The sequence below is a fragment of the Sebastes fasciatus genome, chromosome 12 (assembly GCF_043250625.1).
Source record: "Sebastes fasciatus isolate fSebFas1 chromosome 12, fSebFas1.pri, whole genome shotgun sequence".
Classification (NCBI taxonomy): domain Eukaryota; kingdom Metazoa; phylum Chordata; class Actinopteri; order Perciformes; family Sebastidae; genus Sebastes; species Sebastes fasciatus.
This window is the reverse complement of record NC_133806.1, coordinates 34,609,964-34,628,763: the sequence shown is the minus strand read 5'-3', so window position 1 is coordinate 34,628,763 and position 18,800 is coordinate 34,609,964. Positions and strand designations below refer to the sequence as shown.

The following is an 18,800-nucleotide window of genomic DNA, read 5'->3' as shown; positions in this document are numbered from 1 at the left end:
CTAAGTTTGTCCATTATTTTGTACTTTAGAGCAGTCTGCAGGTAGCTCTACTGTTCTCCGGCAATGATGGGTTGTTTCTGTGGAAGTGGAAGCAGGCCTGCTCCTTGCTCTCTCTAAGACATTACACAGTATATTATCTGCAGCTCCAGCCATTAGCCTAAAGGTACTTCATTTCCACCGCAACATTACGGGAGTGATTTCCAAAGTAGATAAACTGTTGATAGGCCAAGATCTCAACAGTAATTACATCATGTTTTATAGTACATAATCCCTGAGAAAATGATGAGAAGCTGGATGAAAGTGTGCATCAATCAAATGTAACAAACCCAATTATTGTCAGCCCTCCCTTCTTTTCCTCGCTGCTCACAGCCATCACACATCTCTCCATGACTCAGTCCTGATATGGCAATTACAGCCGTGGAGAGTCTCTGCTAATAACTGCAATCCAATCACTTCACAGCGTGCGCGGAAGGAAAGAAGGCCCACGATAAATAATGACAACCCGCAATTTACTTGATATTGTTATTTTTACGCTTGCCTCCTCAATAACAGGATCATAAATGGCTTTAATTTGGCTTGCTTCTACAAGTTCTCCTCCACTGTCACGGTTCTCACATGGCACACAGTCTGAGGAGTACAGGCATGCATATGTTCACACAAACACACACACAAACACACACACACAGACAGATCCAGGTCCTCCACCTGGTAATAAGTTTGTGGTAATTTAATTAATTGCATTTCTTTCTTAATACTGTGTGCACTTTGTCAATTTAGTGGTATCTTTGTGAAGTTATTGGGCCCTATATGGTAGGAATAGTTCAACATTAACATGAACAGTATGGTGCTGGAACTGGGAGTTGATTAGCTTAGCTTAGCATAATGACTGGAGGCTGGTGGAAACAGCTAGCCTGGCCCTATCCAAATTCAAGAATAACTCAGTAATTAACACAATGTGTCTACTTTTTTTAATCTGTTGTTGAGGGAGTTACATGCAGGTACTATTTCTAGTAAACAACAGCTGTGTGCAGTGGCTTCCTGGAGACTTTTCGTCACTGTGAAGCAGTCAGACGCTGTACAGAAGAGCCGGGTTATTGAATAAAACGTTGGGGTCAAAAGGGACTCATGGGTTATATTTGCCGTGGTACCACCTAGTGGGTTAATCCAGCCTTGATAGGTAAAGGATGCCATTAATTGTACTGATTGTAAAGCCCTCTGAGAGAAATTTGTGATTTTTGGTTATATAAATAAATAAAAGTGGCTTGACTTGAATTTTCAGTTAAAATTCTCCTGTCACACAGGATAGAATGTAAACTTTGATTTATATCATTAAACTCAACCAGAAAAAACACAAGGACATGACCTCCACAGTAGCTAGATTCATTCGTTTTTATGCACCATTCTTTTCATGCTCAGTATCAATAGAGGAAAATATTGCTATAAAGATACCGAATAGACAGATTTTACTGCTTTTTCTCAAAGTTAGATCTGAATTCTTTGGATTTTGGCACCACTGGCAAGAGAGACAATAACACAATATGCCTGATAAATTGGTTGGTAGGAGGCAGAGCCGTAAACCATGAAATCTTATTGGACAATCAATCAGTCAATTTTCCCTGCCTGAGCCTGCTCCCACCAAATTGGAGTCCTCCACAGTAGTGAAGTCAACTGGCAATTTGGGAGTGCAGTGCTTTGGGGTACTCTACTTCAATTGAGTCGGAGAGCAGCATCCCCAGAAAGTGCTCTAAACAGAAAGGGCAGCCCAGGCAAAGCAGTGAAGGATTTTTCAAGAGGAAAAGCTTAAAAATAATGACATCTTTGGAGGGAGTCTGTTATGGCTGAGAGCTGTTCTAGCCTTCTATAATTGGTCCCACATAAAGCACCATTACAATTTGATTTGGCTATAAACCGACATTTAAAGCTGCAATATTTAATTTGCACATTGTCAGCCCAAAATGTCAGTGTGAGCTAACTGTTTGAATGTTGCAGATGCATTACTCAGAAATCTTGTTAGATAACATTAGTGGACTGCACAGAGCAGGTCTGTGTGTTACTGCTCTACCACAACTGAGCAACTCCATTTGCTAAACGGTGGTTGAACTGCTGCAGGAAGAGTTCTGAAAACAAACAAATAGATTAATTGAAGTACCAGTATGGTGGAGACGATCAGGGACCGATTGGATAAGGAGTCAGAGACATTTGTCGTCTTCCCTTTCTGGTTGTCCGTCATGTTCAGGCCACTTGGAGGATCCCATGTACCGATCTGTAAAACAAAAGATCACTTTTACATGTTCAGTTTAAAAGTTCCAGGACAGAGATCCACATAAAATCCAGTTATACAGGCATCATAGCACCATTAGTAGTGGGTACTCCGAGCTTTAACATTTAAAAACTGAGCTGCTTTGCTTTAGAATCATCTGAATTTTCTACCCTTTGTCATGAAAGCTTGCTCATTGTGAGAGGAAGTGCAACTCAAATCAAGCAAAAGTATAAATGCAAGACACACTTCAGTTTCAGTGTGATATCTACAAAGTAACCAAAGAAACAACTTCTGTTTTTTGATTGGAAAATGTAATTGTTGCCATACAAAAAAAATATAAAAATCTATAACAATAGTGAATAGGATGTCAGTGAACATCCTGAACATTGGAGACATTGGACATGACACTTTTCTTTTATACTTGTACACGTTTTGGTTGCAACATTATGTCTTGGATCAACCAATCAGCATTTTTTGACGCACACGGCCATTAAATGAAATGTTATCAGCTCCTCTGCAACCCAGTACGACTTAAGAATACCCTGAACACTCTTCTCTGCATAGATCTGCAGAGACAACCCTATTGCCAGAAAGGAATGTGGCTAATGGACAACTCTGACATACGACTGACATACGTTCAGTGACACTCTTTTATTTACATCCAATGCTACTGTTTTTAACACACCGCTTTCTACAATAGAATGTATATGGCAGCTACGGCGTGGTTAGGGTTAGGCAATTTAAACAACCGTTTGAGGTGAGGGGAAGATCATGGTTTTGGTTAATGAAAAGGCAAACTTTAACCGCAGGTCTATGATGGGACGCAAACTGTGTCCTTTTCATTGATGTCATATGCATTACCAGCCCAGTCGCACAACAGTTCATTAAATAGTCACCAAATTTAATGTATTGATTTGTGTACATAGACACAAATTCCTCTTTTTTAGCTGATCTCAGCACAAAATCAATTATTGTAATCAACGTAATTGTGAACCAGGAAGTATAAAGAGCAGTGATCACTGTGTAGAGAGGAGGTCGGGGTGGATAGGTGGGTCATAAAAACACCAGACTTTCACCAGGAGACCGGCGTTCATGTCTCGTGTGAAACCAGAAGTCAAAGTCGATTCATTTGTCAGGTAACTTCCGTACTTGAATTACGTTGTGTTATTTTAACCCCAAACCACCATCTTGTCATGGTTCCATCCGTGCCATCAGCTTTCCTAGTGTGTCTTTTCCCTTTTTCCCTGTGTGCTCAGTTCCCTGTCTGTCTCGTTTGGGTGTGTCTGGCGGTGTGTGTGTGGCTGTATTCGAAACGTCACACTATACTAGTAGTACGTACTGATTTGGCCGAAATATAGTATATAGTATGCAGTATGTAGTATGTAGTATATGCGAACAAAAGCAAAATCTAGGGTATGCCAAAGATACCTGGGTGTCGTAGTGATTCGGAAAAAATCTCCAGTCTGCATCGGACCAGTCTACCTCGCCTACTGTATCCTACAATGCAAAGCGCTGGACCGCTACAGGCTACGGTTACAACAGCAGCCAAAAACGGCTCGTTTTTTACATTTTTCGTAGCTATTTCATCACGAAATTCACTTCTGAAAGTTTTTGAGGCGAGAAATCAACTGTGTAGATTTAGAATATCGTCAGTTTTACGAAGCTAGATGGTGAATCGAACATTTATTCCACCGTTGTCGGAGTTTAGAAGCTCCACAAACTGCCGTCACAGCTAGCTAGCGCCTGCCGGGGTCGCTGCCAGCCAGCCGGGTAGTCACGCTCACAGACCGCTATGAGCTGACTGGAGCTCTCTAGAGACCGGTCTGTAGACGAAAGGCTTTTATTTCCTTGTTGACGGATAGTTTGTTTAAATATCACAACACAGATGTCCATTATAAATTAACAGGAACCTGTGATTATCTGCCTTTATGGAGTTGAAAAGCTCCACAATCGCCCGCTGTGATGAAATAGCTACAAAAAATGTTAAAAACGAGTCGTTTTTGGCTGCTGATGTAACCGTAGCCTGTAGCGGTCCAGCGCTTTGCATTGTAGGATACAGTAGGCGAGGTAGACTGGTCTGATGCAGACTGGAGATTTTTTCTAAATCAGTACGACATCCAGGTAGTTTTGGCATACTGTAGATTTTGCTTTTGTTCGCATATACTGCATACTACATACTACATACTGCATACTACATACTACATACTGCATACTACATACTACATACTACATACTACATACTACATACTGCATACTACATACTACATACTGCATACTACATACTACATACTACATACTGCATACTACATACTGCATACTACATACTACATACTACATACTGCATACTACATACTGCATACTACATACTGCATACTACATACTACATACTGCATACTACATACTGCATACTACATACTACATACTACATACTACATACTACATTTTGGCCAAATCAGTACGTATTACTAGTATAGTATTAGTAGTATAGTACTACTAGTATAGGATGCAGTTTCAAATACAGCCTCTCTCTCTCTTCCTGATGAAATCAACTCCCCTGATCAACCTGCACAGCTGCCTCCCATCTAATCATCAGGCAAATTTATTTCTATGTGCACAAATCAAATAGATTACATTTTGTGACTATTTCACGACTCTACCGTGAGACTGTGTTGGCCTTACTGTATGTGACCATTCACCACCCAAACCTCCACACGCTCAACTTCTGTCTTGCCACATGAAGGACACACTACTTCCTGTCTTGACATGGGACATAAATTGTGAGGTGCAAAATATTCCATTATGAATGTGAGGGACATTGGGCTGTTAAAGACTGATAAGTTTGTCTTAACAGAAGATAAGATATTTTTGTTAACTTTTAAATAGTTTAAATTGGTAACACATGTACAGTAGAGACATATACTGGACTCAGACTTCCCCCTCTCTCTATTCTGGACATACAGGGGATAATGCGTAGCACCCTGAGGACACAGTTGACAGCTATGTGAACCCTGAACACTGTTAGGGGGTGCTTTCTTCTATACCCCCACAGGCATAATGTCAGAGATGATCCAGGATCTGGACTGGCCCCCTGGCCTTTTGGTTGGTGGAGGACAACACTGAGGAGGGCTGAAAGGAAGAGGGGAGCATCCTGGGGAAGCAAGTAGGAAGCAGAGGATGGTGAAGCTATAGGATCGTTTCTCAAGGCTTCTCTTGTCCTCTCTCAGCTCTCCGTCCAGTCTCCACCCCCCCACCCCATCCAACCCCACCGGCCTAAGCACAGGGACCACAAACACTCAACAACCCACACCAGCCACACACTCCTCAGGGCTCCTCTGATGCACGAGGGCCAGAGATAGGCTTTGTAATTGTAAATCAACTCTTTAATTCAGGCTTCATGAGGCTGGAGGGCTTCTGAAGGGGTTTTTATTAATAGAGTAAATTATTCATGGAGGTGCAGGCGCACACAGACCAGAGGTCAGGAGCTGCTGAGAAGCGAGCACCAGTGAGGATGCTGAAGTGTGAAGTGTTTGCGGTTGCTTGGAGAATATTATTTGTATCTGCGATGTTAGCAGGTTATCTCCCCACTGATAATCTCATGAATCTTAAATTGACTGCTGAACACTGGAGATGCTATTCTGAGGGAAAGATGTACACCTATCATATGAGTACACAAACACATACTGACACATATGCCATGCCATGCCATGATGCATTCTAACTGACATTAAAGGGAGGGTTTGGATTTTGTCTGGATGTTAGTCAAATCAAATGGGTTTCTTTTAAATGTACAGTCTAGTGTAACTTGCTGCTGAGCTGCAGCAGAAAAAGGTAAAGGGCATAAAAGTAAAATAAAGTACGGTCTACAGACATGTAGGTCTGCACTCCTCTATCAGAAGTTTTATTAGGGCTGTCAATTGATTAACCCTCTGAGACCCTACCGTCTTTCTGAGGCTGTAGCAGGTTTAGTTTTAAAGCTAGAGTGAAGGTACAGATATCATATGAGACTGTAAAACCAAAAGGATCCACTGGTACCAACCATGCTAGCATGTCGGGAAGGAGGCTAAATGACGCTCCAAAGATTGGCTACATTGTGGTAAAGAAAAACTGGCATGGCCATTTTCAAAGGGGTCCCTCGACCTCTGACCTCCAGATCAGTGAATGTAAATGGGTTCTATGGGTACCCACGAGTCTCCCCTTTACAGACATGCCCACTTTATGATAATCACATGCAGTTTTTTACATGCAGTTTAGATGTTATTTTTTCTCCTATTCTAAAATGGTGTATCTGAATATTTCTGCATCCTGGGGTCCCTAAACAGTCTTGAATTCCATAAATTGGGTCTCACTGTAAAGCTGAGACTCTTGTGGATCCAATGATCCCAACTGGGTTCATGTGTGATGATGTTAGTCCCCGTAGGAGACATGTCATTGACCTCACTGTATAAAATGACCTGTGGTGACCTCTAGGATAATCACAGCCTCATGAAACGTTACAGCCACAAACTAGAGACCTAGAGCATTCAGAGGATGGATGGGTCAGACTAGAGACCTAAAGCATTCAGAGGATGGATGGATCAAACTAGAGACCTAGAACATTCAGAGGATGGATGGATCAGACTAGAGACCTAGATCATTCAGAGGATGGATGGATCAGACTAGAGACCTAAAGCATTCAGAGGATGGATGGATCAAACTAGAGATCTAGAGCATTCAGAGGATGGATGGATCAGACTAGAGACCTAGAGCATTCAGAGGATGGATGGATCAGACTAGAGACCTAGAGCATTCAGAGGATGGATGGATCAGACTAGAGACCTAGAGCATTCAGAGGATGGATGGACTTGGACTTGGGACTTGGACTTATATAGCGCTTTTCTAGTCTTCCGACCACTCAAAGCGCTTTACACTACATGTCAGCATTCACCCATTCACACACACATTCATACACTGATGGCAGAGGCTGCTAAGGTGCCAACTTTGCCCATCAGGATCTAATCTAAATACTCATTCACACACCGATTGCTATGCCTTCGGGAGCAATTTGGGGTTAAGTATCTTGCTCAAGGACACATCGACATGTAACTTGGAGCAGCCGGGGATCGAACCACCGACCTTCCAATTGGTGGACAACCACCCTCTGAGCCACAGCCACCCCCTGATCCCCATGGATGGATCAGGCTAGAGACCTAGAGCATTCAGAGGATGGATGGATCAGACTAGAGACCTAGAGCATCAGAGGATGGATGGATCAGACTAGAGACCTAGAGCATCAGAGGATGGATGGATCAGACTAGAGACCTAGAGCATTCAGAGGATGGATGGATCAGACTAGAGATCTAGAGCATTCAGAGGATGGATGGCTCAAACTAGAGACCTAGAGCATTCAGAGGATGGATAGATCAAACTAGAGACCTAGAGCATTCAGAGGATGGATGGATCAAACTAGAGATCTAGAGCATTCAGAGGATGGATGGATCAAACTAGAGACCTAGAGCATTCAGAGGATGGATGGATCAAACTAGAGACCTAGAGCATTCTGAGCAGTTTACACAACAGAAGACGTCGCCCTCCAATCATGAAAAAATTCTATTGTAGCAGAAATCTCTAAATGTCAAAAGTATTTGGTACCAAATCACAGCATGTCTTTTTCTATGGTGTTCCTCAAGGTCTTGGTGTCTTAATGTGGTATTTTGGAGGGATTATTGATCATTTTTATCAATTCTTTAGTGGTAACAAATTGTTAAATTTAGCACCAAATCTTTGTAACAAATGGTATCAACACTTATGAGACATAATAGAGCATGGGGATGACCATCATAAACGTATATCATAATATTCTATGCTCTCACTTACTTTTAAAATTTATTTTCAATAATTAATTCATTAATTACTTATTGTTTATGGCTGATTAATGACTAGAGAACTTGATACTCAGTGCTGAGCTGCATCTCAGATTAATCTTCAGGTTACCAGCTTTCAGATGATGTACACCACTTCTATGTGACATCTACTGTTGACCTGCTATCTCCCCCTAAAGACCCCCTGGACTCACCTAAAAAAGACTAAAACTGGTCTATTTTGTGTCTCAGAGGGTTAAAATATTTAATCACAATCAATCTCATGAATGTCCGTAGTTAATCGTGATTAATCGCAAATTAATCGCACATTTTTTATCTGTTCAAAATGTACCTCAAAGGGAAATTTGTCAAGTATTTAATCCTCTTATCAACATGGGAGTGGACAAATATGCTGCTTTATGGAAATGTATGTATATATTTATTATTGGAAATCAATTAACAAAACAAAACAATGACAGATATTGTCCAGAAACTTTTAAAGGAGAACACCACCTGCGTTAAGGATTCCAGTATGTTATTCCCATGGCCAAGGAAAGACAATGTGTCTGAACATGAGCTCCTCTCTCTCAAAGCCAGAAACCAGAGAAGTAAGTCTCAAACTGGTGATGTCATAGGGTATAACGTGTGGAGCTGCTCCATAGACAATGAATGGGAGGTTTTCTTTCTCTTTATTCTACTGTAGTGTTGTCCTCTGGGTGCTCTCAGTGTCCTCTAGAACACCTCTCCCCATTCATTGTCTATAAAACAGTTCCACTCTTTATACCCGATGACATCACTAGTTGGAGTTTCAGCACTCTAGTTTGTGGATTGGTTTTGACTGTCCGTCTCTTTTAGTTGCTTCAGCCAGGGATCTCTTCATGGCCAGCATGGACGGGAAGGATGATTACAACCATCAACAGCTAAGCCATACAGTCAGATATGTGTGAAATGTGTCTCATATTCATACTGTGTCTTGATCTGATGAAGCTGAGTTTGATTTAAATGCACTATACAACTATTAAAATGTGTGACCAGTATACACATCTAGATGGTATTTCTGTTGCCCTTGTCAAAATGCAAATTGTTATCACTTCCAGTCCAAATCTTCATCAAATTTTCTTTGCACAACCAACGGCTAAATATAGAACAAGTGAAACACATCTGAAACAGATAGTCAGATAGTCAGATAGTCATGGTGTGGTGCACTCTGACACTGTCAACTCATTTCAACTCTCAAACACTGTCTGGTTTCAATACTGTGAACTCTGCTAAGTGTCAAAACAATATTTTGTGGATTTGGGCGATCTGCTGTATACTAAAAAAAAAGTAATTTTCATAAACAAACTGCTTTTTTTTTACTGTTTGCGTCTGCAGCTGACTTGGCAGTATGTTAATTGAGCAAAAGGAGGTGCTAAAGCATCTCAACTCGTCTTGCGAGGCGCATTGGATCTCATGAGACAGTCTACTTAGCTATGTATATATTCCAGATTCCTGCTCCACTCTCACTGGATAACAACAACGTCAGTCTCCAAACAGTTCATATGGAAAACAATCTCCATTCTGCCTTCATATACTTTGTGCTTATCCTTCCTACATGGACTGGAAGCTCTCACTACCAGTCTACATACGGTTCTTGATGGAGGTTTCCTTTGTTCAGAGTCGGGTACATCATCTTCCATGCTGGTCCGTGATGAGCTCACAGAGCCATTGAAGTATTGAGGTGTAAATTTGGTATAGCAGTGCACTGGGGAAGTTTTCAAATTCTACACAGGGGTTTTAATATTAACCACTGGGCAAATGTGATGTACTGTATTAGCGAGACTAAAAAATAAGGTAAGCAGATGTCAAAGTTAATGATGATGTTGTTAAATATTAATACAAATAGAAGCAATGTCCCGCCCCTTCCAGTGGACCACCATGGGACCTTATTTCAGAATTAATATGAACGGTAGTCAACAGAGAGAGAGAAATATTTGTTTTGATCCCGTTTGAATTGCGCCGTGAATCACACATATGATGTTTGTCAATTTAAAAGATAATTTTGTAACTCAATATGTCATTAGAAAGACGACACAGCCAGAAGTCCCATAAGTGACGTCCCTCTCTCTGAAGCTACAATGTCTATGTGTTTTTCTACTGGGATGAACTCACACCAGCAACGGGTCTGATGCTTCTTTCTCTTCCCGGCTGATAAGAAGACCAGGAGTCACTGATAAAACACATCAGGTCAGATAATGGTTCATCTGTGCCTGGAACATAGCTACGTTAGCCAGCTAGCTAGTGTTGGTGACGTAAACGGTACGAGAGAAGAGATGTAGTTCACTGAACGGTTTCACGCTAAACTAAATGATACAACGACAAACTGAGACTTTCTTGACCTGCAAAATGATCTTTTAAATAGACAAACATCATATGTGTGATTCATGGTGCAATTCAAACGGGATCAAAAATAATCTGTCTCTCATCGCTGACCAACGTATATATATATTTTCCAAAATCAGGTCCCATGGGTTCCCCAAGGGGCACTGACCAAGCGGCGGTATTTGACGAGTTGGGAGTGAGAATGTGTTGGGTGGACGGGTGTTATGACCCTGGATCATTTTGTATGGATGTGCCTGACTAATTTTGTGGTGATGGCTCAGCTGTTTTCTCCTCCCCTCAGTGTGTGTGTGTGTGTGTGTGTGAGAGTGTCTTGAGTGATGAGAAACATGTGCTGCCTGGTGATTGGTCCATTCAAGGAGATTGCTGCCTGGTGATTGGTTGACTTGATGACATCAGCCTTTTTAAACTCCAGCTGCCAGCATCTCTTCCCTCTTCACCTCTACCACTCCCAACAAAGCCAGCAGCTAGTCTGTGTATGTGACAACTGTAGGAACTGCGGCTTAGTGTGTTTTCTTTTGAGAGCTTGTTAGTTGGTAGTATAAATTGGTAAATTGTTTGTTAACAAGCCATTTGATAGGGTTTGAGAGTTGAAACTGTGTTTTTTAGTCACTGTAAATATAAAGCTTCTTAAAGCAGTTCTGGTAGGAACTTGCCAAGTGGCTGTTTTTCTCTTGTTTTGTTGGTAGGAGCTTAGGTTAGAGACTTGTCTTTTGTTTAACCTTTTATTTTGGTTTATCTGAAGGTTAGATTTAAAAAGAGATATTTTGTTTGTTGTTTTGGGCATGGCTCAACTCTGAAGCTGAAAATAAACTGCTCCTTGTATGTTCTGAAACCCTGTGTAGCTGGCCTTACTTGAGAGTGGGAAGAGTGGGAAGAGTGGGAGTCGCTGGAGTCGTTGTGTTATGTCTAGGTTCCCCTAGACCAGGGGCATAACAAATGCAGGACTTTCACCTCGGAGATCACTGTTGGTGTCCAATGTGAAACCAAGAGTCAATACTTTATGCTTAAACTACCTTAACCAAGTAGTTTTGTTGCCTAACCCTAACCAATCATTGCACAATGTTAGCCATGTGGCATTGTGTGTCTCTGCAAGCGTGATATGAAACGTATTTATGATTGGTTCAGAAACGTGGATATTTAACGTATCCTGTAGTTTGCAGAAACGTCCAACGTCCAACGTTGTACGTGAAAAACCTTAATTAATGGACTGCAGATACATCTGTTATGTTAATGGGGCATTACAGCAGATTGATCTTGTGTGTGTTGATCTTTCATGAATCACTGCTACATTGATTCTACATGTTTTATCTCATCATCTCATTGTCGCATAAGTGCACAAACACATTAAAGACACACTACCTTCTCAAGCCCCTCCTCCTTCAGACTGATGACATCGAGGTCGAAGTCTGTCCTCAAGCCATTGGTCCGGTTGAAAGTGATTCTCCCCGTCAGGCCATCCCAGTGGGCCTAAAGAGAGACAGATATCAGAAGAGACATTCAACCATCAGCATCAAGTCTATGTCTCCGCTTTCTGAAATGTTTTTGATGTCAGTGTTCGAGGCTAAGCAGCCGAGGAGTGAGAACACACTATTTCTATTCTACCTCTGTCACACCCTCTTTCTGTTTGTACAGTCTTCTCTGGCATCAAAATGCCGACACAGACTCTGAGGTTGCATTTGTAACAGTGGGAAGGCAATTACCCGATCCTTACAGATATTTAGGGATGTGATAGGATACAATGCAGCATGAAAGTGGTTCAGAGCAGGAAAGACTTTTTTCTCAGGAACAGCGAATCATCACAGTGCTGCTCCGACTGGAAGCCGGGGACTTCAGGGCCTATCTTTAGTCAGATGAGTGGGAGTCACAGATCTAGAAGTCACTCACTCAGTACAGTGAACTGTGCTAGAAAGCATCTGTCATACTACTTTGACTCAGTGTCGGAGTAGCTATCCATTGATACCAGTGCTGTTAGCAGATACTCCAGTGGAGATTATTATGGAATACTATCACTAAGGAATGTGGTATGTGTATCTGATAAGCTAACAGTATGTGGATTGTTACTCAACAAACAGTCTGTCAAAGATATTTCACAACTGCTGACCATTTTGCCTGGCAATCTGGTATGGATATTCATGGTCCCCAAATGGAGGAGGACTTCTGCAGATTTTGGTGTCCTTCCATCATGTCATTGTGACAACCTGCATGTCGAGATTTGAAATTGTATACAAAAAAGTATTAAAACCTCTTTGGTAGATTGCTGTGGACTTTATTCAGCACGTTCATGCTACACCGAGGATGAACCCTTTCCATTTTGAATCTGGCCTGGGCTCTGAGGCAAAAATGAGCTGCTAGCCTGATATTAACCTCACCTTTCTCCCACTCTCTGTCCAATATATACAGTTTGTCGATGTGAGTCGATCTGGCCCCAAATATTTGGCATGTAGGAGCTAAAGTGAAATAATTGAAGCCTTTAAACAAGATCTTGACACGAGGATACTCTTAAAGACAGGATCTCAAGGTCCGGTCATGAAGCAGGACACACCTTAAAGGCTGTGTAAAGGAAATTCAGAGTTTTCTTTCTAAACACATTATAAATGTTGGAAAATAATGACTGAAAACATGTGCAAAGACTGTGAACGTTGTAGTACTGGATTGTGGAGTTAGACCGTTAAACTGTTTTTGGCCAGTTTGGTGTTCAGGATATTTTAGGCGGGGCTGAAATCATGGCTCGATGACACACTGGAGTCATCCTTAACATAACTCCACCCGTCTTCACAAACGGGGTTTTTGAAAGGAAAAATACAAACCCTGCCTTCTGTCAAAGACATCTTGGTTAGCTTAGTCAGTAGAGCATGTGTCTCATATAGACATGATCATGGGTTCAAGTCCCACTACGGGCATTTTCATCACTGATTTTGTATTGTATTGTATTTTCATGATTGTAATCCATCCCATGTCCTCTGTATATTTATTATTTTTCTGTAAACTAACTAAACTAAAAATGAATAGTCAGTATGGAGTACCAGGGCCACGAATGTCTTTGAGACTACCAGGAACACAAAAGCAAGCACTTTATCCACGGCCCCGGTGGCGAGGTCCGGGCGGGGGGCGCTGTAAAGAAAGCGGTCGCGAAGCCGCAAGCCACCCTCGCCCCAAGCCTTTCCAAGCCAACCCACCGCCTCGGATGAAATGCGCCCAGCGCTCAGTGTCTTCAGCGACACGCCCCCAGCGACAAGCCAGAGCAGAGAATACTGATGATTTTTACATGATTTTGAAAGATAATTTTATATACTTGGCGATTTTTTTAATCATTCAAATTTGGTTGGGTGGTTAGTAACTTATTTTTCTGTGGTGTGACAAACCCATAATGCATATTTATTTTTGCTTTACACAGACCTCTATCATACCATTTAATATTAGAGCCTAGTGCTGCGTACTCTTAAACATCTTCAATACATTTACAGAAGATGTTTAAGAGTTCAAGCTTTCAGGACCCTTGGAGTTCTGAGTTGCCAGGGCAGTGCCTGCTTTGTTTGGCCCGATTGCCATGACAAATATCGTCATATTCCCTGCTTAGCCTGCGACCCAGTCCCGAATAAACAGGAGAAAATGAATGTAAGAAAAACAACTTTAAACCAACAACAAGGCTTTAAAGGGACTGTTTGTAACTTCTTACACGTATATATCATTGCTGGTCGGTGTCCCATGCGCGCTTGAGTGTGGCTACGCTGTTCAGACGAGACTCCAACACAAACTACACAGAAGCAACAAAACCGCAAAGTTGTATCTAGTGAAGCCCGTCTGTTAAACAGTGTTAACTCTTCCTGCTTCAGCCTCCCGACCGCGGCCAGAAGACAGAGGGGAGACCGTAGCTTTGGTCTCGAGGGCCGCAGTCTCTGCTGTACTCTGCTCCTCTGCCTGCCTTCACTCACACACTCCTTCTCACTCGCTCTCTTGCTCCACCTCTCACGTGCATGCTGCTCACTCAACACTGCAGAAGAGTTAGTTTAGCTCTGAGAATATCTAGTGAATGTTCAGTGGACGTTTGTGCACGAATAACTGCTGCAGCTCCTCCAGACCAACAGAGGTTTCCCGTGTCTTGTGAAGTGATGGGGCTCCGCAGAGAGAAACTTTCATTGACTTAACGGCCACAGGTGTGGCTGTTAACAAGCAATTTCTGATTCTTCCATAGAGTCCCTTTAAGTATATATCATCAGTGTTTGTTTCATCTTTTGTACTCTGAGATATGGCCATCAGTGCCTCTATGGGGGCTGTTAATAGTTCTTTAGGCTGTGATATGCCTAATATCAGCTAAATATACATCGGTTCTGAAATGATTGTCCAAAAATTATTAGAATTGTTGTTAGCCTCCAACAACAATGGTCAGTCTACCTTTTTTTGTCTGCAGATATTGATTTAATAATTCCCCTATTAGACACATTTAGATTTGCCATCTTTTATTTAATGAAGGGCTTAGTTTCTTGCTGTGAAGCCTAAAATTACTGAAATATTTTATTTGCAGAAGACAACATTTGTCAGAAAAAGCTCATTTACAGCTTGATTGAAACATAGCTGGAAAGCTACTGTTGGACGGAACCAGTAAAAAAGCATGAACATCAAGTGAAGAATAGTATTGTATCACAGGCACAGTGGGACCTTGACTTTAGAGGGGCTGATTCAAACTAGTTACAGTTCAATCCTCTGTGCAGACTCACCCAACAGCAAAGCAGCAACTGTCCAATACACAGCAGCTCAGTGACCCTGTGGTTCAACTGTTGAAAACTGGGAGGCAGCGGCTTTCAAGGAGGTTTTGGCCGAACTAAAGATTCTAAAATAGAGGCACTGAGGGTGAGAGCTAATACAAAGGACTGCACTTCAACCAGCAAAGGGGGCCTGAAACTGGGGTCAACTGACCTCAAGAGGTCCACGGAGGTGTTCCACAGCAACCCAGTAAAACAAGAATATACTGGACTTGTGTCCACTTCAAATGATTCCTATTATTGCTAACTATGATGATCTGAGGGAGTGGGGGGGGTATATTAGACAGCAAGTGAACATTTTGAACTTTGAACTTTGTGTTGGAAGCAGAACAAATGGGCCAGTGTAAGGATGTGAGAGACTTTGACGAGGGCCAGATAGTGCTGTCTAGACGACCGGGTCAGAGCATCTCCAGAACTGCAGCTCTTGTGGGATGTTCCTGGTCTGCAGTGGTCAGGACCTACCAAAAGTGGTCCAAGGAAGGAAAACCGGTGAACCGGCGACAGGGTCGGACCCGAGGCTCATTGATGCACGTTGGGAGTGAAGGCTGGCCCGTGTTGTCTGATCCAATAGAAGAGCTACTGGAGCTCAAACTGATGAAAAAGTTAATGCTGGTTCCGATAGAAAGGTGTCAGAACACACAGTGAGGAGCAGTTTGTTACGTATGGGGACCGGTCCATGCTGACCCATGTCCACCGCTTAAAGCACCTACAATGGGCACGTGAGCATCAGAACTGGACCACGGAGCAATGGAAGAAGGTGGCCCGGTCTGATGAATCACGTTTTCTTTTACATCATGTGGATGGCAACGAGTTCCAGGTGTTGACTTGGCCTCCAAATTCTCCAGATCTTGATCAAATGGAGCATCTGTGGGATGTGCTGGACAAACAAGTCCTATCCACGGAGGCCCCACCTCGCAACTTCCAGGACTTAAAGGATCTGCTACTGACGGCTTGGTGCCAGATACCACAGCAGACCTTCAGAGGTCTAGTGGAGTCCATGCCTCCACGGGTCAGGGGGACCTACTCAATATTAGGCAGCTGGTCATAATGTTCTGGCTGATCGGTGTATATACTTTGAATATAGTGTGTTTACAAACAGCAACCGACAAATGTAATATATTATACCTTTAATATTATTTTTGCTTGTTTCAAAGAATGAACTTAAAAATTCAAACGTTCAAATTATCAAATAAATCATATCTATTCAAATGATTTTATTTCTTATCTTAAGTTGTCAACTAACTATCTAGACAGCAGGCAACATGTGTCTTCCATGCTGTATTGATATTGTCACTGAATCTGCAGTGCAATCCCAATCAGAGCAAAGGGCCGTCCTCTGGGCCGACTATGAGCACAGAGAGCTTCAAGTCAAGAGGACAAAAACAGCCCAAAAGCAGCAGATTGAGTGAAGATGGAGAGAAGAGAGGGAATGAGGGAATGGTCAGGGAAGAAAAGATATGATTTGCATGGAGTTTAATATAAATACATCCAAATATATGTGGTTCTCATTTGCATACAATCCCTCACCATATAGTTTATTATTTGCAGTCTTCTCATGATCCACAGAGGGTTAGAGAGCCCTAAATATAGGTTGCCTAATCCCCATCTTTCCAGAGACAGAAAGCTCTGGATTAACTGTGCCAGCTTCACAAATGCAGCGAACTGTGGGGCAATTACCAAAAATGTAGATAATGTTGTGTTTTTATTTCTGCATGGGTGATTAATGCTGAAATTCAGAGCGCAGGCTCAAGATGGCTGCCCTCCTCGGGGGAGTTTGCATGCACACAAACTGAAAAAATTAATATTTCCATATAAATAAATAGACAGATAAATAATTTCTATTTATTCATATTCCCTTCTTTGACTGGTTCTGCTTTATTTGCATTCCATCTCTGTGTGCTTTCCTGAGAGCAGGTGTTTCTGTGTGAAGGTGCCGTGTACATGGAGGAGGAACACAGAATGGGGAGCAGGTAGAGAAGCATCTACCTCTTTGATGAGGGCCATGAAGCGGTTCCCGAAGCGCCAGGGCTTGTGTCGGTTGCACTGTAATGAGCTGACAGTGATCTGCTGAGACTGCTGCACAGCCACGGCCACCACGTGCACGGCATCGTACATCAGCGCGGCGTCCGTCTGCAAGCCGAGACAGAGGGGGGAGAAACAGAGCGTCATTAACATGGAACACAGCGGCTCGCCCCGGCAGCCTGGATCTGTTCAGAATCAGAGAAATATCAATATCATGATGGCACAATCAAAGCCTCACATTAAAACCCAGTTGTATGGCTCCTCAGAGTATGGATTGCTGAGTGTAATCGATTTATTATGGAAATGTAGAGAGAGACAAATTGTGAAAAATAAAGGAAAGAGAGAAAAAGGGAAATATATGCACACTATATGCATCATTTGGGTGGCGCATGAAAATACATTTGCCAAAGACTCAATATATATAATTTTGGCATATTTACCAGCAGTCGCTGCAGAGTGTGGTGTTGTTTTCACCCTGTGAGTCTGTGTGTGAGTCATCATGGAGACACCTACTGTAGCAGCAACTACCACAGATCAGGTTTACAGGACTCTCACAGGTGTTTATATGTCTGTCTGTCTGTCTGTCTGTCTGTGGACAGGTGTTGTCACCGTGATAGCGTCACAACCGTGTAAGATGCAGTCAGGAAACTTTACAGGAGTGTAGTTGAGATCAAATGAAGGCTGAGTCTGAAGATCGGTGTAGTCTGAGCAAGGGGGCTGAAGTAGTAGAGTAGGAAGTGAGGAAGGGCCCCCCCACTTTACTCCCCTGGTCTGATCTGCCGTCGTGGCTGGTGTGCTCTCGTCACAAAATGGCCACTAGTGTGTCAAAAATGGTGCAGTCTTCTGCAGTAGTGGTGCAGATTTACATGTTACATAAGACAACGGGTAAAAGGGTAAGGAAAATAAAATGTGAAAAGAAAGGACATTCAGACAAAAGTTAAACACATTTGACGAATGAATGACAAATAAATTGTGCAAATACATAAATTGTATGCAAAAAATAAAGATTCCAATACATTTATGATGAATAATATAATTTAAATAACTGTCTCAAAACTGTCTATATATCTTACTGGGGCCAGTAATCAATTAAAATATTTAATCATGATTAATCACATGATTATAATAGTTAATCACAAATTAATCGCACATATTTCATCTGTTCTAAATTAACCTTAAAGGGAGATATGTCAAGTATTTTATACTTTATCAACATGGAAGTGGACAAATATGCTGCTTTATGCCAATGTATGTATATATGTATTATTGTAAATCAATGAGCAACACAAAACAATGACAGATATTGTCCAGAAACCCTTACAGGTACTGCATTTAACATAAAACAATATGCTCCAATCATAACATGGCAAACTGCAGCCCAACAGGCAACAACAGCTGTCAGTGTGTCAGTGTGCTGACTTGACTATGACTTGCCCCAAACTGCATGTGATTATCACAAAGTGGGCATGTCTGTAAAGGGGAGACTCGTGGGTACCCATAGAACCCATTTACATTCACTGATCTGGAGGTCAGAGGTCA

At 42.1% G+C, this 18,800-nt stretch overlaps 1 protein-coding gene across 5 annotated transcripts in view; it reads right to left on the bottom strand.

Moving 5' to 3' along the window:
• LOC141779802 (glutamate receptor ionotropic, kainate 2) overlaps nucleotides 1–18,800 on the bottom strand; it is a 342,007-nt gene that overhangs the window by 113,713 nt on the left and 209,494 nt on the right. For all 5 annotated transcript variants that reach the window (XR_012596437.1, XM_074654834.1, XM_074654832.1 and 2 more), the window contains 3 exons: nucleotides 17,226–17,369; nucleotides 11,839–11,946; nucleotides 2,150–2,263 (listed from right to left, as the gene is read on the bottom strand). Coding sequence is in view for 4 of the 5 variants with exons in the window: in XM_074654834.1 (XP_074510935.1) it covers nucleotides 2,150–2,263; nucleotides 11,839–11,946; nucleotides 17,226–17,369 (366 nt within the window). In the remaining variant the exon portion in view is untranslated. The remainder of the gene's footprint in view (nucleotides 1–2,149; nucleotides 2,264–11,838; nucleotides 11,947–17,225; nucleotides 17,370–18,800) is intronic.